We start from the raw sequence: 25,207 nt of genomic DNA on the forward strand, positions 1-25,207 counted from the left end.
GGGAGTCCAGCATTCTGGAAAATGTGTTTAAATCGTTTGACGGTCTATTTCCCCTTTGCATGTATTTGTCTTTAAATACGACACAAATGATTTATGGTTTATTTCTAAAACCTGGTTCAACAAAATGCAAAAAACACTAAAACTGTTGTACACTGTCTGCAACGCTTCCCACGGGGGCGCTGCATGAAACGCTCCATTGGCCGCTTTAATTTAACACAGCCAATGAAGAGAGAGCAAATATCGTTGCGTCGTCACTCGACGGGCCAATGGCCGTTCACGTACAGTAAGCGTTGTGAGTTTGAATTTGAAAACGTTTCGGCGAAAGATTTGATGCGGATCTCAGTTTTGTTTCACAGCTCACGGTAAAAACTAAATTTTTATTGTTATATTTCACTTATATGTAAGACTCACACAGTGAGATTTTGCTGCTGTGTCACGTTGAATATACGAAAGGAAACTTCGGTAAACAAGGAATACAAAATGAACTTGCTAACAGCTATACGTTTAGTTGTAACTACACGAACACTTGCATCGTTGTATATGTTTGTGTATATTTTAGATTTGTGAAGCAGATCATTATATGTTTCTAAACATTTTGTCCTTTGTGGATGTCCAAAGCATAATGTCAAACGAACCATTAAAAAGTCATATACGAAGTTACATATTGTATAACTGTTCACCCTGAACAGCCTGTGAGTGTTTTTAATACATCTGTCAGTTTGGTTTAATTCTTCAGTTGTATGCGCTTTCTCCATTGTTGTTTATGATTTAATATGATTTTGAAATGTGTTTTAGAGTCCGCCATGAAGTTAAATAGGTTGACGGCGGAGGCGCTTTTAACATGGGTACGTTTTTGTTTTTCAATGTAACATTATGTGATATTCAGGTTCACACCCATTTAAAAACACCAAACCAGAAATGTTTAATTTACACTTTATATCATACAGCATTGTCAGTCACACTGTTTTATTGTTTTCCTTTATTAAGCGGCATATGTTTTGGGCTAAAAGTGTCATCCTAAAATTATAAACTCTTGACACATTTTTCTTAAAATGGACTCCTTAAACTGCTTTGTTATGTAAAGAATGTAAACAACTTTACTTTTTTAGAGAATTAAACAACATTGTGAATCTGATGGTGTTTTAAGATATGTAATGAGTGACTCTTGTTTTTCTGACAGATGAACGGTGTGTTTCCAAATGGACCCGTCACACAGTTCATTCATATTAGGGACGGGCACCTGCTCATGAGAATCTGCTGTAAATTGTAAGTTTGATTTGACCTTGAATTTTAATGATTCGATAATTAACTTTAAAATCATGTTTCAATGACTAACACTTCTGTTTTTTATTTCATGTAGACAGGGGAAAGAGGAATGTGAGAAACTGATGTCATTACCCCTTGATAATAAAGTGGAAATCATCTTCAGCATTTTGCACAGTAAGTTTAAAATCTATGCTTGTGTCTTTACTCTTTGTCTATGTACTGCATCCGTGGGGTTATGTTATGTCAACATTTAGATCCTCATTTCAAAAAATCTTATGACATTAGCTTAATAATTAACCCTCTTGGCTGTTTACATTCAGGGAATGTTCTGACATCAGTTCAGGTCATGCTCTTTGAAAATGAGAATGAATCAGTGTAGGTCTGTTGCAGACGCACATTACGATACATTTTTTGTGTCCTTTTCAATATGCTGCAAATGTTGTTGAAAGACCTTTACTTGTATTTGAACATAGATGCTGCTTGGCAACTGAATCTTTTGTTGTGTATTTCTATGGTATTGAACCCAGAATATTTAATAAAGGTTTGATCTTAGCCAGAGTACTGCAAATGTGTGGTTTGTCCAAATGCGGTTGCTGAGCCGAGCAGTGCAGTAGTCCTGGACGCTACACAGAGTGATGCTGGTTCCTGCCGACAGGGCCTGTCCAGTGTTTGGGTTCTCTGTGCAAGGGTTCCACACAAATATTTAAATTACTAACAACGGTTTTGCTTTAATATGATAAAACTCTGCTTATTTGACTGTAATGGCTGTCCATCGTCTGCAGATGACTTTAACTTCAGCAGAACACAAGGTTCCCTCATCTCACAGAAAGTGAGTCAAGGAATTGATCTGGAGCTTCAGCTCGCCAAGGTGTGTGTTTGGGTCTTGTTTTACTTGAGAAATTTAAATAAATATTTTTTTTAACGGTAAAAGGAATACTTCATCCAAAATAAAAATGTTGTTATAATTTGCTCACCCGCCAGTTGTTAAATTTGTTTGAATTCTTTAACATAAATAAAAATATTTTATTGAACGTTTGTAACTATGCCGTTTTGGGACACCATTGACTCCCATAGTAGTCTATTCTCCTACTGTGCGAGTCAATGGTGACCAAAATGGCTGAGCAAATGATGACAAGATTCCTTTGACTATTCCTGTAATAGTGTGCATATAAAATGTAGTGTATATTTTGTGTTTTTTTGTGTTCATGTGTGCTTCATTTTTGTGCACAGGTGGCACTTCTGCTTTGTTACTGCAGTTTAAAAAAAGACACGCTCATAAATGTGAGCACAAGTACAGAGGTTAGTCTATACTCATGACTAGGGAATCAGGGATGTAACAATATTGAAATCTCACTGTACGATAATAGTTCTGTATAAAGTGCACGGTAGGATATTTATTGGAACATTTTAAATGACAAATGATGACTTGGAAACGTGCCATAAGCATCCTCTTTTCTTTATACTCTTCTCATAACTGTTCTTTAGAGTTATGAGTTATGGTATGAGATGAGATGGTTCAAATGACCTAAAAATCCCTTTTTATTTTAAATAAAATAATTGCACCAATATTGACCTTGCCAAAGGGAATATCTATTGTTTTTTCAAACATTCTCTATGTAAGGCCCAAAAGACCTATCGTTTCATACAGTTATGTGACCATGACAATATGGAGATAAATCTTTGCTATTGCGATAAGAGGATATCGATAATATTGTTACATTCCTTGTTTAGAACCACGTTCACTTACTACAGATGAAGCTTCAAACACTGTTACTACAGCAGATTGCTTGAAACTCTGATTTCCTTATGTTTCTCTCTCTTATTCATTCAGTCTGTGATTGCGTCTATATTTCGTTTTGTAAAAGACAATGCGGATGGTCTGTCTTTGGACGAAGGCATAGATCAGTTTCTGACCCAAGACTGTAAGTAGTCACATTAAACACTGGGAAATGTTTTTATATTTAATCTGCTGGATGTTTATGTATGACTGTTTCTTTCTCTGTGTAGTTGTAATGAATTTCTCCAGCTTCAGCTCTGACAGCGGAGCAAGTTCATCATTCTACACTGATGAAGAGTCGCCCCTCTTCAGCCGCCGTCATCCCATAGTTCAGTTTCAAGAGCTCTGCACTGTGGCCTCCAGTTCAGATGGGTGGGTGTTCTTTCTGCTCATATATTACAGTGAAGTACAGATTTGCATTCATTTCAGTCAGCCACGATATTCAGGGTTCGTACGAGTGCTTGAAATCCTGAAAAATGATCGATTTTTAATGTGGTGATTTCAAGGTTTAAAAAATGCTTGGATTTGGGACAAGGGCTTGATACTGCTTGAAATTTTAATGGTTTAGTTTCATATCAAATCAGTATGTTACAATAGGTCACATTTTAGATAAATTAATTGAAAAATTCTTAGTGCGTTTGTCGTTCGCATTAAAAACGGTAGGGCTGCAGGATTATGCAGGATTATGGCATCGTCAATCATCAAATATTATTATTGATTAAATTTACATTGGAGTATATGCTCTAAAATGTTTTAAACTTTCTGGAAAACTCGTCAAATCAATGGAAAACTATACCTGGGTAACCCCAAAGAACCGGGGAAGAACGGAAGCACCAATATATGGTGATATAACACTAAAAGTAGTTCCCTGTGATTACGAGGAAAGAACCAGATTGAGTCCTATATAGCACAGTGTACCGCAGCCGAGTGTGCAGTTTGGGAACCCGGAGAGTTAGTTGAAAATCAACACAGTAGCCAATGGACAGACCCGAAGGTCATTTGCTCTCACACAAATAGCCTTTTTCCAAATAATTCTTATATAAATATTTTCGTTATTAATGTATTGTTTTACATTGATTTGACGTTTTGTCATTTTACCATGGTTCATTTTCGTAAGGGAGAAAAAGTATTTTTATTCGATTTTACCACAAATACCAGGTACAAGAAAACTATATTGAATTTACCAGTGATATAGAGCCTATTCATTGATTAACATTCAAAAGCCACGTTTTTCAACTAAAACAGAATATGATTCAACTTAATTACTGACCCATCGTGCTTAAGAAGTGGACTTTGAACTTGAGCTTGGGCATGAAAAATGTACGCGTCTGATTGTCATGGGTGTGTTTTGGGCATAACATGCAGTAAACCAATCGGAGTATTATATCTCATTCTCTTTAAGAGCCAGTTGCACAGGCACCATAAGGCGGATGCGTTATTTAGATGGCAGAATTTGCGAGAGCAACTTAAGGCTTCATCAGAGAGGAAACGCATCTGCTCGTGCGCGAGGTTAATACAAGTCGGATTTTTATCCTATGTACACAATAATCTTTTACATTATCCATTTATTTGTCATATTTGGCATTATTGCGTGCTGATTCACATCTCTCCTTGTGTAAGCAGAGTGTAAGGGCACTGTGCACCAGCCTATAGGCGCATATTACTAACGCGCTCTTTATATAACAAAAAATAAATATTGCGCCGTTGACTAGACCACATTTCAGTCGGTCAGTGGTGCAATCTATGTCAGTTTCCTCAAAATAGCAACGCGCGAACAATGCACCTGAACTCCTCGTTTTCAGACAAGCACGCCAATGGCCGGAAATGCAAACCAGCAAAAAACACTGGTAGCTCTTGCAAATGATTTTTGGGAAGCATGTAAAATGTAGGCCTGGTCAACAATTTAAGTCGGGAATTTCATTTTAGGATATTTTTCAGTAAAAAAATAAATATAGCTTTTTATGGTGTTAGATTGAACTAAAGTTTGATCATGGGGAAATATAGTTGTTGTACAATGTTAGAATGTGATATGACCAAATAATGCTTGTACATCTAATGTATGATATCCAGCTCTCCAGTGCAGGACATGATGAGCACGCCGCTTTTCCAGTTAAAGCGCCTCCGGAAAGAACTGGCACATGAAGGGGACATCAGAGACGAACTGGAGAAAGAACTGGCCAATCAGATCAGCATCGTCTCAGAGAAAGGTATGTGAGACATACCCAGTTTTTGTTGTTCTGTTTGGAGTCTGTGATGTTATTTCTGATGTGTGTTCTGTGTTTGGCACACAGAGGGTCTGATCTCTCAGCTGCAGCACAGGGTCGAGCGTCTGCTGCGGGAACAGGGAGAGCTGGAGAAAGACCATAAAGTCGCTCTACTGGAGCTGCAGGAGAAGAACGAGAGGTGAGGAATGATGAAAAAGATTTAGAAGAAAAATAAAACCTGAAAAAGTTGTTCTGAAGTGAGGGTACATTGAGTCTTAATGTTTGATTTGTTTTACAGTCTACTTCACAGAGTACATGAGGTTCTAAAGCAATGCCAGGACCTCAAAACCGACAACTCTCAGAAAGAGAAAAAGATTGATGAGCTGACGGAAGAGAACGGGACTCTTGCTGCTCAGGTCAGATTTCTTACAGTGTTCTCTTGTGTCATTAGAAACAGTTTGATCAGATTGAGTTATTCATCTGTCATTGGTCCCATCAGGTACGAAACGTCTTTGCTCAGCTTGCGAGAACCGAGGAGGAGGTTGCTAAGCTCACGCTGGCCCACGAATCATCTCAGGATGAGTGCAGGATCAGAAGAGAGTTTCTGGAGAAAGAGTTGAATGAGGCCGTCACCCACCAGGTGAATCATTTGAATTCTTTCGCAAAGCAATTCTCGCTGTGAATGCAGTAAGATTTTGTAACTTTGCATTGTGCTTTTTTTGTCTCAATTCCTTATTGTCTGTATGTACAGGAGTGCCTGAGTGAGCAGGTTCAGATCTTGCAAGGAAAGATTTCTGTTCTGGAGGATGAACTCATAAAAGCTCAATCTCAGGAGAGGGGAGAGGTTCTTGGTCCCATCATGGAGGTGAGATGTTCAAAATTATAGTTAATAATTTGTAGTTTTTTGCTGGTACAAAATAATACAGTTTATAGTAATAATTGATTAGCACAATATTATTAACGTGGACAATTCAAGATGTGAAAAGTTCTTCTCTAAAAATTTTTACTCTAAAATCACAATTTTATTATCAGCTAGTAAAACCTATAACACTGGTTAGAGCTTTCTTAATTTTTACATGTATTATAGTTTTATGTATATCTTGCATATTGTTTATGTTTCTATTCAAGATAAATATATATTTTTTTTGTTAATAATTTTTGTCACTTAACTTGAATTTAAGTTGGTTTATTTCTGAGGCAACATTTAAATATATTTGTTTTTAAATAATATATAATATTTAAACCAATCTTTTGTTTATGTTTTAGTAGCTTAAGTTTTAGAAAATTTACCTTGCTCCAACACAACATACGCCTAAGAAGAGGAAGTGTAAACAAAAATCTTAAATTTTTCAAGTTTATAATGCAAATTAAAAATGAAAGGCTGCATGTTACCTGTTGTATATGAAAGTCTTTGTATTGACAACAGTATATAATATATACAGTATCATCATTTAATATGTATGGAATTGCATTCACCATTAGACCAGATATATTGTATATTATGTCAAGGTTTTATCTTAGAATTTAAAATTAAATTATTAAGTTGGTTTATAAATAACAACCATAGATTTCTGTATGTATACCATTTTCTCGAATTTTGACTAATATCAATAAATCTTTGTTCTTAGTGGGAGAAGCTTAAACAGGAGTTGGCAGATCTGACACTTCAACTTGCTCAACTTCAGGACACTATTTCTCATCTTGAGAAAGAGAAGGCTGATGTCGAGGCCTTGTTGGCTAAGGAGAGAGGCTTATTTGAAAAGGAAACCCAAAGACTTCAGACCATGGTATTCGATCTGGAGCAATCCATCAGCAGCATCAGTAGGGAAAGAGAGACACTGCAACATGCGTTACAGACCCAGAAAGAGATGCTCACTGCAAAGATTGAGGCTCTTGAAAGAGATGTTTCTCGGCTGCAACAAGTGGAAGTTCAACTAACAGCTGAAATCAAAATCTCTGCAGATCTACGCCAACAGAGAGAGGAGCTGGAGTGGAGGGTAGCCTCACTCGATCAGATGGTTTACGCTCTACGTGCTGAAATCCAGGGCTTGGAAATGGAAAGAGGATCGCAGCAGGATTCTCTTAATGCTCTCATGGTTGACCTGCAAACTGCCAAAGCAACCCTGCAAGAATATGAGGTGAAGTTGGAAGACCATCAGAATTTGGTAAAAGAGAACGATTCATTAAAAAAGGAAGCATGTAAAATGCGACAGGAGGTTGATGAGCATCTGCAGGCTATCAAAAATCTTCAAGGGCAAATCAGTTTACTACAACAGGATAAAACGGATGAAGAGAACAAACTGAGCCAGGCCGTATTCCAAATTGAGAGCCTCCAAACTCAAATCACACAACTGTCAGAGCAAATATCCCAGAAGGATGAAGAAATAAAAAATCTGAGTAATGCGTATGACTCTTTAGATAACGAGCTGAAGCTTGTGAGGGAACAAAACGTTGATATCAATGAAATGATCAAATCCATTTGTAAAGACCATGAGGACACAATTAAGAAACTTCAGCAGGAGCTTTGCTGTGCCGTTTCGACTGCATCAAAGAAACAGGAGGAAATGTTGACGCTGTCAGCAGAAGTAACATTTCTAAAAGAACAGATCTGTCACTACAATGAAAACAAACTGCAGAAACAACAGGAGTTTTCTGTTTTAGAGGCGGAACACAAAGTGATGAAGGAAAACCTAACATCTCTTCAAAATAAGTTAGTGGAAGCGACCGCTGCGACTGCACAGAAAGAATCCGAGCTCACCTCTCTTCATCAGGAGCTTTACCATCAAGAAATCATGAGTAAAACAGCTCAGGAGCTCAAGACGGCCAGGTGTGAGGAATACAAGAAGACTGTGAGTGAACTTCAGGCCAAAATCCAAGAGGTGTCCTCACTTGCATCAGAAAGGGAAGCATGCGTTAGTTCTCTTCAGGATGAGATAAAGGATCTACAGTTAAGAGCAAAACAGTCTGAAGATGGTCTTCGTACAGAGCAGGAAGAAAAGATTAATAACCTACAAAATAAACTGGATGCTGCCAAATGTTGTGTTGCAGATAAAGAACATCAACAAGAGTCTTTGGAACAGAAGCTGAAGGAGATGGAACGGCTTTGTCAACAAAAGGAGAACGATGTTCTTGAGACACGTCAAGCAAAGGAAGACGTGGAGAAGAGGATTGTTGAGCTTTACATTGAGAAAAATCAACTAATTGATTGCCAACAAAATTTAGAGATCTTGAAAAAAGAAAAGGACCAATTTTCTGATGAAGTGAAATCTCTCAAAGAAGAATTATGCCATGCCCTAGAAAAGGAACAAGAACAACTAAAAGATGTGTCGGTGTTGGAGGCTAACCACAATGATTTGAAGGAAAACTTGGCCGCTCTTCAAAACAAGTTGCTGGAGGTGACGGCTAGAGCTTTGCAGAAGGAGTCTGAGCTTCTCTTGCTTCAGCAGGAGCTTTGCCAACAAGAGAATCTCAGAAAAAGCGCTCAGGAGCTTGAGACTGCCAAGTGTGAAGAATTTGAGAGAAAGGTGAGCGAACTTCAAGCCAAGATTCAAGAGGTTACCGCTCTTGCCACTGAGAGAGAAACTCAAACAAGTTTGCTTCAAAATGAGATAAAGGATCAACAAGCGAGAGCCAAACAAATTGAAGATGATCTCCACAAAAAGCTGGAAGAGGCTGTTTGTTCCCTACAAGGAGAGCTTAATGCTGCTAATTCTGTTGCTACGGATAAAGAACATCAGCTGGAGTCTTTGGAAGAGAAGCTCAGGGAGGTGGAATCGCTTTGCCAAGAAAAGGAGAACGATGTTCTTGAGACACGTCAAGCAAAGGAAGACCTGGAGAAGAGGATTGTTGAGCTTTACGTCGAGAAAAATCAACTAATTGAGTGCCAACAAAATTTAGAGATCTTGAAAAAAGAAAAGGAACAATTTTCTGATGAAGTGAAATCTCTCAAAGAAGAATTATGCCATGCCCTAGAAAAGGAACAACAGAAACAAAAAGATGTGTCGGTGTTGGAGGCTAACCACAATGATTTGAAGGAAAACTTGGCTGCTCTTCAAAACAAGTTGCTGGAGGTGACGGCTAGAGCTTTGCAGAAGGAGTCCGAGCTTCTCTTGCTTCAGCAGGAGCTTTGCCAACAAGAGAATCTCAGAAAAAGCGCTCAGGAGCTTGAGACCGCCAAGTGTGAAGAATTTGAGAGAAAGGTGAGCGAACTTGAAGCCAAGATTCAAGAGGTTACCGCTCTTGCCACTGAGAGAGAAGCTCAAGTAAGTTCGCTTCAAAATGAGATTAAGGATCAACAGTTGAGGGCCAAACAAATTAAAGATGATCTTCACAAGAAGCTGGAAGAGACTGTCAGCTCCCTACATGGAGAAATCAAAGCTGTCACTGCAGATAAAAAACATCAACAGGAGTCCATGGAGCTGAAGCTGAAGGAGATGGAACGGCTTTGCCAAGAAAAGGAGAAAGATGGTATTGAGACGCATCAGGCAAAGGTGGCCCTTGAAAACAGAATTGACACTCTTCTTGCTGAGAAACAACATCTAAACGAGTGCCAGCAGAATTTGGACCTCTTGAAGAAGGAACGAGACCTATTATCAACTGAATTAACATCCCTCAAAGAAGAAGTCCAGAGTTACCAGGAGAACAATGTTCAGAAGCAACATGAGAGATGTCTTGTAGAAGCCGAATGCAACACCTTAAAGGAGAACGTGGCCGATCTCAAGATGCAGTTAGTGGAGGTGATGACTACAACCGCACAGAAGGATTCTGAGCTTCTCTTGCTGAAAAATGAGCTGCACCAACAAGAGAGCCTTAGAAAAGAGGCTGAGGGGCGTGAGGGGGCTAAATGTGAAGAGTTTGAGAGGAAGGTGAGTGAACTTCAGGCTCACAACCTTGAGGTGTCCACTCTTTCATCAGAAAAGGAAGCTTGTTTGAGTTCTCTTCAAGGGAAGATGGCTGATCATCAACTGAAGGCAAAACAGTCTGAAGATGATCTCCGCAGAGAGCATGAGGAAAAAATTGGAAACCTACAGACACAACTGGATGTGGCCGGTCATCATGCTGCAGATAAAAATCTGAAGCTGAGGGAGATGGAGCAATTGTGTCAACAAAAGGACAAAGATGCTCTTGAGACGCATCAGGCAAAGGAAGACCTGGAGAAGAGGGTTGTTGAGCTTCTTGAAGAGAAACAAAAATATAGTGAGTGCATGCAGAATTTAGATACATTAAGAAAAGAAAAAGACCATGTGTCAGATGAGGTAGCATCTCTTAAAGAACAAGTCTGCCATTACCAGGAGAATCAGGTGAGAGCACAACAAGACATGTCTGATTTGGAGGTTAAACACAACATGTTTAAAGAAAACTTAGCTGCTCTCAAAAACCAGTTGGTTGAGGTGACGTCTACAGCTTCACAGAAAGAATCTGAGCTCCTTCTACAAAATAAAAACCTTAAAGAACTTTCTCAAGAACTTAAGGATAAAGTACTAGTGGTCTCCACTCTCGCTTCTGAGAGGGAAGCTAAAATAGGTTCACTTCAAGATGAGGTAAAGAATCAACATTTAAAAGCCAAACAGTCTGAGGATGACCTCCGCAAGGAGCTGGAGGACAAGATTGAAATCTTACAGAGCCGATTAGAAACTGCCAGTTGTCACGCTGCGGAGAAAGAATATTTCCTGGAGTCTTCGGATCACAAGCTGAGAGAAATGGAAGTGCTGTGTCAACAAAAAGAAAAAGATGTCCTTGAAATACACAGGGCGAAGGTGGAACTGGAGAGAAGGATTGTTGAGCTTCAAGTTGACAAACAACAACAGGATGGTCAGCAGCAGAAGATGGCTCGACAGTGGGAGGAAAAGAACCAGGAACTCCTGGAACAACTGAGGATCAAGTCGGAAGCAGTTGAACACTACAAGGCACAGGTATGGGTTGATTTTTTTTGTTATGCATTTTTGTTTTCTCTTGCATTCTCATTAGAAAAGCCTATCTTGGTGCTTTTGTTTAAAGGGATGCAAAAATGTTAAATGGTAATTTGGTATCCATACTCAGTGTCTGTCATTTGGATTTTCTTCAGGTGGAGAAAGCAAAAAATCACTACAACGGTAAAAAGCAGCTGCTGGTGGAGGCTCAGGAGATGAACCATAATCTTGAGAACTCCCTGGAGGCCAGCAAGAGAGAAGTCAAAGCTCTGGAGACTGAATTGATACAGACTCGCATGGAAGTAGACCAGGCAAAGACGAAAGAGAAGAACCTGACGACCAAAGTGAACAGCTTGGAAGCTCAGGTTGGTTTGTGGATGTTTCTAGTAATGGTTCATCTTAAAAAAAAAAATTTTACTTGTCTAAGAGCTCGATTTGATGTTAGATAAAACAAACTTTAGAGTTCTTCAGAGTTTTCATTACTATTGCCTAGTCTCATGTTTTGATCTTTGTTTACTTCAGGTGGACTTTGCTAACAGGCAGCTGCGAGAGCAAAAATATCTGAGCGATAATATCAAAGAGGTGAGACACAGAGAAACTCTGTACACACGAGTCCCAGAGACACGCCAGGACACCAGTACAGACAGCTTAGAGCTGGAACTCAACGATTCTCTCAATCCTAACGGGTAACTGGACAAACCTAATCTACCGCTACCCTGTAGTTTTCTTCCAGGTGTAGCTCATGCCGTGTGTTCTTTTTCCCCCTCACTTTTGCAGTCATTCGGCAATGCCGGATGAGTCCAGCACTCCGTTGGTCCGTAGCTCAGAGCGTTTGGCAGCTAAACGGCATGCGTTGGGGGCAGAATCCCTCGAGACTCTCTATTTCACACCAATGAGTCAACAAGGCAACAAGAGAAAAAGCAACGATGCCATCGAACACAAACTGGAGTCAAGCATCACTTCATTTGGTGATCTCGTGGTCGACTCTGCCAAGAAACTCACGGCCTCGGCCCGCAGGCGGCGTACTACACAGGTTATCAACATCACCCTGGCTAAGGTGAGAAGTCGGGACTGATGTTTTTATATACCTTTTATATGATATTAGGTGAATAGGTCATCCATGTTCAAACAGATGTTATTAGTGTGTATAACGGAGGTAAATTGGGTAATAAAATACTTTTTTTGTTTTTATTTTGTTTAGAAGGCATCGGGTGAAGGCGAAGAGTCGTTTTGTAGTCTGCACTCTGCCCGATCTCATCCCAACTTGGTGGTACAACACTCACGGCCTTTCTCATTGGACTTCTCAGAAGATGGTGCTTTATCCACAACGGACAAACTTCAAAGTTTGCCAGGATATCGCAGAAGTGCCGTGCACACCGCTGGCCCAACAAGAGGTACAATTTTGCTTCAGATTAGGTTGGTCATACGACCTCATTTACATAACATAATGTGAATTTGTTACAACACATTTTCGCTTTTGTGTATTTGTGTTGTGTAGCCACTAGTACGTTCTGCATCGGAGCAGAGAATGAACCTGAGCATGCCGCCGATGACTGGATGCGCATCGCTGAACTGCAGGCGAGGAATAAAACTTGTCTGCCTCATCTGAAGAGCAGCTACCCGCTGGAATCAAGGGTATGAAGAGTTATTAGACACATATACACATCTCTGTTTTCCTTGCCTCTCTCTGTTGTATAAATCACTTAAACTCTGAAGTTCCTATGTTTCCTCCATGGCCTTTTGTAGATGCTTAAATTCAAATTGAACCTTACTTCATTCTCCCTCTGTAGCCCAGTCTAGGACTCCCTTCATTCACCCTAACAGACGATGACCTGCGGATGGGTGACCCGGATGAGACGATTCGACGTGCATCCATGATTCCCGACCAGATTCAGGAATCCTTGAACTCTCGCCGCTTCTCTCTGGCAGTTGGAACAAGCTCAAATCAGAGCCTCGCAAAATCCCAGCCTCAACGCGCCACCATGTTACCAGGTCAGATCAGATCCAGCACTGCCGCACACCGGGGCGCACAGCTCACGAAAACCTCCTTGCAAGTGCGTGCATCACAGAATACCCGCAGCCCATTGGCTTCCAAACGGCAGGGATCCCAACTGCAGGGACCTGATACACCTGAGGTACATGATTTCTTGAGTCATGTTAAAACAGCGTATATTAAAAGCGGTTTTGTTTGTTTATGTTGATTTTGTGGGAGTATTTCAGTTTTCTTTGGATTCACCAATAAATTTGTTTCCATAGGCAAAGAAGTTAGCAAGCTGCTTCCCACGACCAATGACACCTAAAGGCCGACACGCCAACAGTCAAAACAGACCTCCAATGTCTCCGGTATGTCATCTTTTATTTCAGGTTTACTGCTGGGTTAGTCTATAGCAAGTAAACGCACTTAAATTTATGTACTAAAGATATTTGAGAAATTATGCTTTTGAAAATAAGCGTCTGCTGAATGAATAAACTTAAATTTCTGTCACATCTTTATCTCTAGGCTGAGCGAAGACAATCTCTCATGTTCACCGTGGTAAATACTCCGAAGAATAACAGTCGGGGTGACAGCAGGCTGCAGAGAGGCCTCAACAAGCTGCGTAACAGCGCCCGCAAATCTCCTGCCGTGGCCAGTCGGGCCCTGCGCTCCGCTGCCAGCGCTGTTAATGGCAAATCTCCTCTGGACTCAAGAAAATCACCTCGCAACAAGTCTCCCAAAGCCCCCAATGCCAAAAAGGTACAAAAGCGTTATGGTGTAAAAAAATGTCTGATGAGAGCAGGTAGTTCAATTCAGATATGAAGATATCGTACAACAGAATGATAAGGATTCAGAAATTGCAGGTGTATATAAAGTATTTGCTTTGTGTGTTTACAGTGAACTTCTGCTATGACAGATTTATACTGGAGTATTTAACTGTATGTATCTTTTGTTTGATGGAGTAATGTTATCTCTGGGTTTTTTCTTATCTGTCTTGTGGGCTCAGTTCACTCCTCACCTGTTTCAGTTTCACTTGTGGTTGTGAGTTCTGTATATGTTTGGTGGTGAGAATTGCACTGATGTGGGGTCAGTTCTTACTGGATCTCCTTTGATCTCAACTGCCGATGATGTCCTTGTGCAAATTTCCTTATGGATCATCTCATGTTTGTGTCTAGATAGTACAGAATGTGGAAGTAACAGAGATATAATTGTTTTCTTTTACTGAAAAATCTTCCCTTTTTCTTTCCCCACAGACGAAATTCAGGATAAAGGTTTAAATTGAAGGCTCCACCGAAAATCTGTCTTCTTGGATCAGAGTTTTTAAGCAAACTATGCATGTTCCTTCTTGGTTTCTGTAGTTTTTAAATAAATTTTATTTGTTTTTGGTATGTTGTCAGTTTAATGACTGTTGCCTTGTTTGTTTCATGTAATTGGTTCTGTTTGTATTATATTTAAATGTATTTCTTGTTTTATGAAAATAAAGTCTTATTTCAGGTGTGCTGATGAGCTTCTCAGCTTTTGCTAAATAAAAGCAATTTCAAATGAATGTAGATTTTTATTTCTCGTGGAAATATAAAAAAAATGAATCATAGTGTAATGTGAAGAGATGTGTGTGCACGCGCGAGCGCGCCTTGATCATGTGTACCCAATTACTACTAAAATGTCCCGATGTATACAAATCTTAATATCTGTACTTTTATCATAATGACTTGTTGTGGGTTGAGCCCATGTGTCTCAGCATATAAATGGGTTTAAAACGTCTCCTACGGGAGTATTTTAATTAAGGAATGTCTCCACAGAAATAATTGCCACATAAGTAAATTAATTTATAACAATTATATTATAATTAAAATCGGTTGTGAAATGTAAACAAACATTAAGCGTATGGTGTGTTTTATCGAGAAACTGTGTCGCTCCCCGTTGGCTTGAATGTGTTCAAAGGATAATCATGCCTGCTCCAATATGGCGTCGTCGTTGACCAATCGGAGCCACTGGTCAAAGCGCTCATTGCGGCGCCCACGATTTAAATTGCTTCAAAGATACGCTAGAATGTTTCTATTGGCTGCTTAATTTACGACAGCCAATGAGAAGCGATAACAAGAACTTGCGTCATCAAATATAAAAGACTGTTAAACGATCTAATAGACCTTTTAACTTGTGTGGTAAGTGTTAATACTGGTTAATAAAGTAATTGGGATTCCAGAACACGCGCATAAACGATTCATAAAAATCACATCGTTACGTTTACATGTACACATAATGAATTACTTTATTATGCCACTATTTTAACGTCCTCTTAAAGTTGTCAACAAAACTTTTATAAGCGTTCTTTAATCCACATATCCCATGGTTTATAAACATTCCTGTCATACAGATTGTTTAAGAGACTTAATAACTATTTGTTCGAGCTTTATGCAGCAAATGCCATCCTACCTGTCTATGTTATCCTGTTATGTGAACATTGATTTATATATCCTCTTCATTCACACAAATAATTGCTCTTCATTACTGTATGCTGTTATTGGTTCACATAAATGTGCCTGCCATATTTAACTTGTTTATTTAGTGCAGCTTTACCGTATTTTAGTTCTTGTATTAAACATTTTTATGTGCTCTGGAACATAAGCATCAAATAAGAACACAGATATTGCAACTTCTGATGTAATGCAGTTTTGTTTTCAGTGCGAGTTATGGAGTTGAGTAAAGGAAAGGAAGCGGCACTGTTGTCATGGGTAAGTCACGTCTCTTTTAAACCATCACCCCATATTGTTTCACATAACCAGTGTTTATGTTGACAGATAAATGGCGTTTGTTTGGTGGAGCCTTTTGTAAAAATTATTAATGTGAAAGATGGACATCAACTCCGGAGGTTTACCTACAAAGTGTGAGCTGGAATTTGAACTCAAAGACCTCATTCATGTGTTAAATTGTTTGTGATAGTTTTGAGTATTGTGTTGCTGTTGCTGTTATTTGTAGGCAGGGGAAAGTGCCCTGTGAAACCATGTTTGTGCCACCATTTTCTGAGACTATGGAAATCATCATCAACATATTGCAGGGTGAGTTTACAGTCGCATACATCCAGTAAAAAAAAGTTTACCCCCCAAAAAATTCAACAATATTCTTAAAAAAAATGACGTTTTGTTACTCTCAAGGAAAAGTCATACTGGCTTGCCGTGAGTAGACACTGTGGCTCAGTGGTTAAAGAGGCTGGGCTGCTGACACGAAGGTTGCATGTTCAATCCCAGGTGTTCCTGAAAAATAATAAAAAATGTGGATTACAGTCAGGAATTACAAACATTGAAAGCAAACTGTGGTTTGTCCAAATGTGGCTGCTGAGCCGAGTGGTGCTCTAGTCCTGGAAGCCACACAGAGTAATGCTGGTTCCTACCGACAGGGCCTGTAAAGTGCTTGTGTAATCTGTGCGATGGTTCCACACATTCATTTAAGAAACAACAACTTTGCTTTCAGATTGTAAACCTCTGCTTACCTTTAATATAATCTCTCTGCAGATGACTTTTACTTCAGCAGAAGGCAAAGTTCCCTCATTTTACAGAAGATCAGTCAAGAAATTGACCTGGAGCTTCAGATCGCCAAGGTACAGTAAGGGAAATAATTATTTGATCCCCCTGTTGATTTCGTAAGTATGCCTGCTTACAAAGAAATGGTAGGTTTATTTGAACTGATAGAGACCGAATAAAAAAAAATCAGGGGAAAGAATTTTTTATAAAGGTTATAAATTGATTTTAAGTTTTTGATCCTCTACTAACTAACAAGAATTCAGGCTCCAAAGGTTAGTTATGTGCCTATATGGACCACAGATTAGTCCTGCCACTTTTAGAAAGTACTCCTAAATCAACTTATGATTATAAAACTTATGATTGTTATTTATATAAAAGAAGCCTGCTAACATAATCTGTATCTTCCATTTCAACCTCTCCACCACCATGGTCCAGACCAAATATTGATTGTAGACCAGCACAAACCTTGTATAGGCTATAGACAGAAGCGTGGCGAGAAAGAGACAACTGTTGGTGCGATTTAGAAACCGAAGAAATACATTATAACTATCATTTGCCTTTGGTCTAGAGCTCCCTGCAAGATTTCCCCAATGTAGTAAAGATGATTATGAGAAAGGTTAAAGATCAGCACAGAACTACACAGAAGAACCCTGTTCATGATTTCAAGACAGTTGGGACTACAATTAGCAAGCAAACTGTTGAGAACAGGCTATGCCACAATAGATGGAAATCCTGAAGCACCCGCAAGGTCCTCCTGCCCAAGAAGGCCCGCCTTGCTCGTCTGATGTTGGACAATTAACATCAAAATGATTGAGAAAAGGCTTTGGTGAAATTGCTGGCACTGCTGTGAGACCCAATTTACCTAAATTGGCCCATGTACCGTTAAATCTTGGACAAGATGCTCCTCCCCTTAACTAGATCACTGAAGATGGGTCGTGCATGTGCCTTTAACATCACAAAGACCTGAAACATATAGCCAAGACAACCAGAGTGGCTGAAGGAGAAGCACATTAAATGTCCTTAGCCAGTCTCTAGACCCTAGTCCTATTAAAAATCTGGGAAGGAGGCTAAGACTCCAATTTGCTGAGTGACCGCCATGAAACCTTAAAGAGTGGACTAAAATGTATCCTGACACATGTGCAAACCAGTTGACCAACTATCAAAAATGTCTGACATCTGTGCTTGCAACAAGGGTTTCTCCACAAAGTATTTTTTTTCTCTGGGATCAAATACTTTTCACTGACTGAAATGCAAATCAATTTATAACCTTTTTTATAAAAATTTTTTTTTTAAATATTCGGTCTCTATCAGTTCAAATAAACCCACCATAAAAATTATAGACCATTTATTTCTTTGTAAGCAGGCAAACTTACAAAATCAACAGGGGATCAAAATATTATTTGTATTATATTACTGTATGTGTTTTTGACATTATTACTGATAAAAGAGTCCAGTCCCAACTGATATACAATGTGTAAGGTTCTATAGCAAGGTTTGTTTTTGTCTGGACGTATAAATGTAGGCATTATCGAAATCATTGAAACACTAAACTATTTTAAAGGGAAACTTCATCCAAAAATGAAAATTCTGTCATCATTTACAAACCTACACCAAACATACAAATCATTATAAATGTCTTTGTTCTGATGAACAAAATGAAATATATTTGGAAGAATGCTTCTAGCCAAACAGAGCTTGCCCCCCATTGACTACCATAGACTAACAAAAAAGAATGGTAGTCAAAAGTGCCCCAATATGTGTATTTATACTGTGTGTGTATGTGCACAGGTGCTTCTTGTGCTTTGTTATTGTGGCTTTAAAGAAAACAACCTCGTTCCTGAATTGGATGTGAAGTCGGAGGTAAGGAATCCATCTGTGATGAATGACTTGCTTTCTGTTGCTCTGTGACACTTTGTTTGGTGACAGTGAGTCTCACACACACACTCTCTTTTTTTTATCTCAGCTGATGATGGCATCCATGTTTCGGTTTGTTAAAGACGATGTAGATGGTCTGTCTTTAGATGAAGGCCTAGATAAGTTTCTGACCAAAGACTGTAAGTTGTTCATGCTGTGTGGATTTTTCATGATTTTCAATCCCTTTGACAATTAAATAAATACTCCATATGATACTTTGATGAATATATCCATGTTTCAAGAATGAAGTATATTATATAAGTTATGAATGAATGTTATTTTTTTATCTTCGTCTCTCTGTAGCCGTTTTAAATATATCCTCCAGCAGCGAGAGCAGTATTGACTCGCCATTTTTCACTGGTGATGAGTGTTGGTTCTTTGGCACTCGCAGGGTTCAGTATCAGAGGCTGTTGACAGTGGCCTGCACCTCGGTCAGGTGGGTTCCCGTTCTGATGGTAAACTTTGCTTTCCTGTAGCTCAGTGGTAAGGGCATTGCGTTAACAACGCAAGGTTGTAGGTTCAATCCCAGGGGACTGCAAATACCTATGTAAAATGTTTAGGATAAAGCAATGAAAGTCGCTTTGGATAAAAGCGTCTGCCAAATGCCTAAATGTAAATGCTTACTGTGCGTAAGATTGTCTTTAATTGTGCATGGTGTCTACTGCAGTTATTAGATGTTTAGATCTTAGCCAGTGTGGTTCCATTTAGACCAGCCATGAGCCTATGCCATGTGGACGCTTCAGCAGTAGTGTCTTCTGAAATATACCCAGCCTCCTCTAAAAGATAAATGACTAAATCATGCTCATACATGTATGATCTCCAGCTCTCCGGTGCAGGACACAACGAGCATGCCACACTTCCAGTTGGAAAGGCTCCGGAAGGAACTGGGAAGTGCAGCTGACGTGAGGGATGACCTGGAGAAAGAACTGGCCACTCAGATCAGCGTCAACTCAGAGAAAGGTACCTCAGACATGCCCACCCGTCATCTAAGATGTTTCAGTTTAACTCTTGTTCTGTTATAAGTTTAACCAATGTCCATTTCGAATCCAATTTTATGTCCTGTGTTTTGTTGAATATCAAGTATTTACTCATCCATTGAAACCAATATAAATTTCTGAACGTATATGTTGTACATTTAAATATTATACGTTTGTTGATAGCTTTTCATAGGAACAAACAGAAATAAAGCTTCATTATCAAACCAATTTTTTTTACATTTAATCCAAAATTGTAATGATCCAAAACTAAAATGAGTTTTCGTTCTATTGAAATTTGATTAGTCCGCTATTAGTTGTTGTAGGCCTGGTTTAAAATGAGTTCTTAATTCATGTATGTACTGTATGTGACTGTTATGGTATAGGCTTTTGTCAAGAATTTTATAAAAACCACTGGGAGATTTTATTCAACCAATTGAATGTTGAATCTTCAGAGGGTGTCATCTCTCAACTGCATCACAGGCTGGACTGTCTGCTGCGGAAGACGGGAGAAATAGAGACGGACCATAATGCCAGAGTGCTAGAACTCCAGGAAAAAAATGATGGGTGAGACAGGAAATTCATCATCAGGGACTTCAAAGGGATAGTTCACCCCAAAATTCTGCAATCTTTTATTGTGACCAAACAGTCCTGAGGCAGAATCCCGAATTCCTAAAAAAAAAAAATTTGTGGGAGTGTTAAACGGAACAAATACATTTGAACAGCTTTGGCAGCTATAGTATATTTTAAATAATTATTTTCATTGTGTGTTTAAATCAAAGAAAACAAGTTTTGTACATAAAGACTGCATAATGTTCTTTACAGTCTTGTCCAAAGAGTGCATGAGGTTGTAAAACAATGTGAAGATTTTAAAACCAGCAGCTTTCAGAAAGAGAAGAAGATTGATGAGCTGACGGAGGAGAATGTGACACTTGTTTCTCAGGTGAGATTTAGTTCTCTCCTTCTGTTGTCCTGCTTAAAACTTTTGTTTAGATTCAGTCGACTTTCATCTGTGTCTGATCCCATCAGGTGCGAAATGCTTTCGCTCAGCTGACGAGAGCCGAGGAGGAGTTTGCTAATCTCACACTGGCTCATGAAATGTCGCTGTCTGTATGGAAAGACAAGAGAGAGTTTTTAGAGAAAGAGTTGAGTGATGCCTTCACACACAAGGTGACTCATTTTAAAACTTTTGTTAAGTTCGTGATAAAATCTATAACTTAAGTCACTTTGAATAAAAGCATTTACTAAATCTGTTTATGTAAATTTTTCTGTCTCATTTCATCTGTTCAGGAGGTCCTGAGTGCACACATTCAGATTCTTCAGGGAAAGATCTCAGTCCTGGAGGATAAACTTCAGAAAGCTCAATCTCAGGAGAGCAGAGATGTTCTGGGACCTAGTTTGGAGGTGCGATGTTGTTTCTGTTACTAAATAACATTTTGGTCTTGAAAACTAGTTCTTGAAACTGTTCTAAAAAATAATATAAATTTTTACTATGCAACATTTTTTGTTGGCAGGCATTGAACAAAAACGAGAGCCTTCAAACTCAAATCCTCGAACTGACAGAGCTAATATCCATAAAGGATAACGAAAAGACACATCTGATAAAAGAGTGTGACTCTTTAGACCATGAGCTGAAGCTTGTGAGGGAACAAAACATGAAAATAAACGATACAATCAGATCCATTTGTAAAGACAATGAGGACACTATTAAGAAACTTCAGCAGGAGCTTTGCTCTGCCGCTGTGACTGCATCAAAGAAACAAGAGGAAATGTTGGCGCTGTCAACTGAAGTAACACGTTTCAAAGAGCAGATCTGCCTCTACAATGAAAACAAACTGCAGAAACAACAGGAGTTTTCTGTTCTAGAGGCCGAACACAAAGTAATGAAGAAAAACATGACGTCTCTTAAAAAACAGTTAGCTAAAGCGACTGCTACGACTGCGAAGAAAGAATCTGATCTCATCTCGCTTCCACACCAGCTTTGCCATCAAGAAACCCTGAGCAAAACCGCTCAGGATTTCGAGACCGTCAAGTGTGAAGAGTTTAAACACAAGGTGAGTGAACTTCAGACCAAAATCCTGGAGATCTCCTCACTTGCCTCCGAGAGAGAAGCTTGTGTGAGTTCTCTTCTGGATGAGATGAAGAGTCAAAAGAGGCTTCGAGACAAACTCAAGTTGAAGGTGGAGAAACAAAGCGAATCCATCCTTGCTCTTAAAAACATCGCCAGAAAATGGGAGCAACAGTGTAAAGAGCTTCTGGAGAATCTGAAGATGATGTCGGAGAGATTACAAAAGTACAGCGATCACAAACACCAGCTGACAGAGGCTCGGGAGATGAACAAGTCTCTTGAGAACTCCCTAGAAGCCAGCAGACGAGAAATCAAAGCTCTGGCTACTGAACTGACGCTTGCTCGCATGGAACGAGACCAGGAGAGTGCCAAGGTCAAACGCTTGGAGACGGAAGTTAGTTTACAGCTAATGATTGTATATCTTGTGGTTTTCTTTCTAGTTTCATGTGTAACTATGTGTTTCAGTTTAACTTTTCTAATGGGCGTCTGAGAGAGCAGTTGATGAATGATGACATTCACCTCCTCCAAGTCCCAGGGACATGGCAGGACACCAGCGTTGATAACTCAGAGTCCAAGTTCAATGCTGACAGGTAACTTCACAAGTCAACAGATACCTCAGAGTTCTGCAGTGATTTTCAGTTTTATTTCTTGATCAGCCTTTGGGCAGCTTGTGGTGAGAACAGGACCCCGCAGGTACCTCTTTCTGAGCAATGAATCTTTAACATCAGTTTAACATCACAGTGACTGGGGTGGAGCATGCTGGGATACACACAACCATTGTCTACTCTGCACCTGGCATATTAACAGGTTGATTTTACATTCACTGGGATCTTTGTTGGGATTCTTATCTCTGTTGATGTAGAGTCATGCCATCTTTTCTTTTGGCCACCCGTAACATCTTGTTCTGCATTCCTTCCCTTAAAAGGGTCATATGACGCGGCTAAAACGAATATTATCGTTTGTTTTTGATGTAATACAAAGTATATACGAGATTTAAGGTTAAAAAACGCTGTATTTTCCACTTAACGTTCATGTTTGGATCTCCTCTTTGCCCCGCCTCTCTGAAACACGCAGACTTTTGGTGTGCTATTATTGGCCAGTTAACCAGTGCGTAGTGATTGGTTGAATACTGCAAGCATGTGACGTTAATTTAACGCCTCTTACCATATTTGGAACATCAGGTTCCAAAGCAATTGTATTGACAGGAGATTTTATGTGTCTTATACATGCATGGGCAATTTATAACGTACCAAAGACACAGTAAAACACGTGTTCGCACCATATGACCCCTTTGAAAATAGTTATTTGTTCAAGTGTGCTAATAGTATAAAAAGTATTAAGGCGATTTAATGTGTACAAGTTTACCTTCAATACAGTTTGTACTTTTAAGTTCACTTGTAGTGAAAAACATTGGTAAACTAGTTGTATACCCATGGATTACGACAGTTACACTTATAAACTAAAAATTGTGACGATTTGGTCCTTAGCAGTATTAAAACCGTACGCTTACAAGTATACTACTAGCACACTCATATTAGTATACGTCTTACATAAAGTATAGTTGAAATATACTTGAACTTCACTGTAGTATATTTAATAAAATTAACATATTTCTTGTAAGAATTACCTCTTTTGTTTAGGTAACAGGTGGAGATTTTGAAGCGTTTATTTATAAGTGCCTAATTGTTGTTTAAAAGACACCAGGAAGTGTTGAAGCGGGGGAATCGTTTTTGAACCTACACCCTGCCCGATATCAGCACAACCCAGCGGCCCAAAGTTGTAAACCCGTCTCCACAAACATCTTCAAGGAAATAGATGTCACAGCAACTTTATCTAAAACAAATGAACATCAAGGTCTGGATATAGCAGAAATGCAGACCGTTCAAATCTCATTGCCTTTAGTTTTTTTCTGCGCAGCACATTACTAAACATACATGCATCTTTATATATTGATATTTAGTATCTGTCTGACAGAGAATGAACTTGAAGACACTGCTGATGACTGGATGCGCATCGCTGAATTGCAGGCGAGGAACAAAGCTTGTCTGCCTCATCTGAAGAGCAGCTACCCGCTGGAGTCCAGGGTATGACATGCTACAGTGCATCTATTGATGGAGGACACTAAAGAAACCTCTACAGCTTGTGATATTCATGAGCCATGGGTTCAACTGAAAAAAAATGAGACCGTACCACACTGCCACTTTGAATAATTTTCCACGATTGTCAGAAATCTTTAATGTACAATTTAAATCATCTTTTATTTTTAACAATTGGTATGATCTGGGACATGATCTTCTGTAGCCCATTATTGGACATCCTTCTTTTACAATAACGGATGATGACATGCGGATAGGGGACCCTCGAGAGACCGTTCAACGTGCTGCTTCACACCTGCGAGCATCCCAACACACACGCAGCCCACGTGCTCCTAAATGCCCGGGATCCCGGCGGACAGTCACATCTGAGGTATGTAGATATAATAGTAAAATATTTGACTTATTGTTGGCGTAATGATGCTTTAAATTCCAGAATATGGATTATAGATAATAGTATTTTTTTCACAGGTGAAGGATCTGACAAGCTGCTTCTCTCAGACCGCAACTAAACGCAGGCGTGCCAACAGTAAGAAAACACATCTGAACTCTCAAGTGAGTGTTTCTGCATTCGTATAATAAAGAAAAAATATTTATTGCTTTAAACATGCATCGCTTAATTTTCAACATGGATTCCGAAATGCTTATACTATACTATAAACCAGCTATTAAAAGGTCCTCTCGGTATGTTCTCTCATTTAAAAAGTTTTCCAAAAAGAAATGACAGTAAATGTTATAAATGTCTTACTCTTTTATCTCTAGGCTAAGCAAAGAGAATCTGTGACTTTCACTATTCTTAATACTCCAAAAGCCAACGGTGGTGGCAGTTTGCTGCATCGTGGTAAGATCTGTAAGGACGCCTGCAAATCTGCCACAGCCTCCAGCAGTGCCCTGCTCTGGACTGCCAGCACTGCTAACAGCAGATCTCCTCGGGTCTCAGCAGTGAGAAAGACTTCACACAAGCATCTCAGATCCTAAAGGTAAAACAAGCCTAACAGGTCCCATGATGTTCTGTTTTGTAATTAAAGAGTCATGTTTTCACTAAACTTATTTTTATATATTTCCACAATGACATTTATTGATGGAGGCCACTTTCTCTGACTCCAACTTCTGTTTTCACAGACATCCACAAGAAATGTATGACCTTTTCCCCATGTTTATTTAACGTCACATTTATAAATGTGTTTATTTTAAATGTATTATTTAATTTGAAATAAAACAGTATTGTTGGAAGGTCTTTCATTGAGGTTTTATTTTCCTTCTAAGACAAATAAATGCTATATGGTAAATAAAATAATCCTGTTGTGGTGTGGAATGTTATTTTAAAATAGATTTGCGTGTTGTTTTACCTTTTTTAAATTTGAATGTTATGTGTAGAGTTCCATTCACATTTACCAGACACCCATCATACTGTAAAGCATAGAAAATAATTATACAAATACCTGACTATATTTGTGTAAAAGATCAACATCTAATTATTTCACTGAATGGAATGCATGGACAACAAAT

The 25,207-nt window shown here is 39.1% G+C and overlaps 2 protein-coding genes and 2 non-coding genes across 8 annotated transcripts; all 4 read left to right on the forward strand.

Annotated features, from left to right (window-relative positions):
• Positions 1-272: 272 nt before the first annotated feature.
• Positions 273-14,677, forward strand: numa1 (nuclear mitotic apparatus protein 1). 3 transcript variants are annotated; one of them, XM_056757429.1, is made up of 23 exons: positions 273-362; positions 796-845; positions 1,181-1,266; positions 1,361-1,440; positions 2,049-2,134; positions 2,497-2,565; positions 3,098-3,188; positions 3,274-3,415; positions 5,114-5,250; positions 5,335-5,446; positions 5,546-5,663; positions 5,747-5,887; positions 5,999-6,112; positions 6,876-11,159; positions 11,312-11,521; positions 11,679-11,842; positions 11,934-12,213; positions 12,358-12,550; positions 12,655-12,791; positions 12,947-13,291; positions 13,413-13,499; positions 13,657-13,890; positions 14,385-14,677. In XM_056757429.1, exons 2-23 carry the CDS (start codon positions 804-806, stop codon positions 14,406-14,408), a joined length of 7,176 nt encoding a protein of 2,391 aa, XP_056613407.1. In that variant the 5' UTR covers positions 273-362; positions 796-803; the 3' UTR covers positions 14,409-14,677. The 3 variants fall into 3 exon arrangements, with proteins under 3 accessions (XP_056613407.1, XP_056613408.1, XP_056613409.1); XM_056757430.1 differs by lacking the exon at positions 273-362 and adding an exon at positions 14,029-14,069; XM_056757431.1 differs by lacking the exons at positions 273-362; positions 796-845; positions 1,181-1,266; ... (2 more) ...; positions 2,497-2,565; positions 3,098-3,188 and having other exon boundaries at positions 3,304-3,415; positions 5,122-5,250.
• LOC130429301 (small Cajal body-specific RNA 14) lies at positions 1,838-1,966 on the forward strand. Its single transcript, XR_008907569.1, has one exon. It is a non-coding gene; the product is annotated as a small Cajal body-specific RNA 14 (non-coding RNA).
• Positions 14,678-15,257: 580 nt separating the features above from the next.
• Positions 15,258-25,143, forward strand: LOC130428720 (nuclear mitotic apparatus protein 1-like). Of its 3 annotated transcripts, none has more exons than XM_056756923.1 (12): positions 15,258-15,293; positions 15,814-15,863; positions 15,930-16,015; positions 16,108-16,187; positions 16,641-16,726; positions 18,438-18,509; positions 18,613-18,703; positions 18,867-18,999; positions 19,387-19,523; positions 19,993-20,104; positions 20,363-20,707; positions 20,828-20,921. In XM_056756923.1, the coding sequence occupies exons 2-11, from the start codon at positions 15,822-15,824 to the stop codon at positions 20,589-20,591; spliced, it is 1,068 nt and encodes a 355-aa protein (XP_056612901.1). In that variant the 5' UTR covers positions 15,258-15,293; positions 15,814-15,821; the 3' UTR covers positions 20,592-20,707; positions 20,828-20,921. The 3 variants fall into 3 exon arrangements, with proteins under 3 accessions (XP_056612901.1, XP_056612899.1, XP_056612900.1); XM_056756921.1 differs by lacking the exons at positions 15,258-15,293; positions 15,814-15,863; positions 15,930-16,015; ... (5 more) ...; positions 19,387-19,523; positions 19,993-20,104 and adding exons at positions 21,052-21,999; positions 22,071-22,195; positions 22,262-22,412; ... (4 more) ...; positions 24,461-24,678; positions 24,821-25,143 and having other exon boundaries at positions 20,120-20,480; positions 20,567-20,707; positions 20,828-20,941; XM_056756922.1 differs by lacking the exons at positions 15,258-15,293; positions 15,814-15,863; positions 15,930-16,015; ... (5 more) ...; positions 19,387-19,523; positions 19,993-20,104 and adding exons at positions 21,052-21,999; positions 22,071-22,195; positions 22,262-22,540 and having other exon boundaries at positions 20,120-20,480; positions 20,567-20,707; positions 20,828-20,941.
• On the forward strand, positions 16,442-16,570 carry LOC130429302 (small Cajal body-specific RNA 14). The gene has a single exon (XR_008907570.1). It is a non-coding gene; the product is annotated as a small Cajal body-specific RNA 14 (non-coding RNA).
• Positions 25,144-25,207: the final 64 nt, after the last annotated feature.

This window comes from Triplophysa dalaica, chromosome 9 (genome assembly GCF_015846415.1).
Source record: "Triplophysa dalaica isolate WHDGS20190420 chromosome 9, ASM1584641v1, whole genome shotgun sequence".
In the NCBI taxonomy this organism is placed as follows: Eukaryota; Metazoa; Chordata; class Actinopteri; order Cypriniformes; family Nemacheilidae; genus Triplophysa; species Triplophysa dalaica.

What these genes read in the sequence shown, in the direction of transcription:
- numa1 (XM_056757429.1), top strand. Translation starts at nt 804, where the DNA reads ATGAAGTTAAATAGGTTGACGGCGGAGGCGCTTTTAACATGG. An exon ending in ATGAGGCCGTCACCCACCAG is followed by an intron (nt 5,888 to 5,998) that starts GTGAATCATTTG and finishes CTGTATGTACAG; the next exon opens with GAGTGCCTGAGTGAGCAGGT. An exon ending in GATTCTCTCAATCCTAACGG is followed by an intron (nt 11,843 to 11,933) that starts GTAACTGGACAA and finishes TCACTTTTGCAG; the next exon opens with TCATTCGGCAATGCCGGATG.
- LOC130428720 (XM_056756921.1), top strand. Translation starts at nt 20,636, where the DNA reads ATGTCGCTGTCTGTATGGAAAGACAAGAGAGAGTTTTTAGAGAAAGAG. An exon ending in TTCTGGGACCTAGTTTGGAG is followed by an intron (nt 20,942 to 21,051) that starts GTGCGATGTTGT and finishes TTTTGTTGGCAG; the next exon opens with GCATTGAACAAAAACGAGAG. An exon ending in TCAAACGCTTGGAGACGGAA is followed by an intron (nt 22,000 to 22,070) that starts GTTAGTTTACAG and finishes TATGTGTTTCAG; the next exon opens with TTTAACTTTTCTAATGGGCG.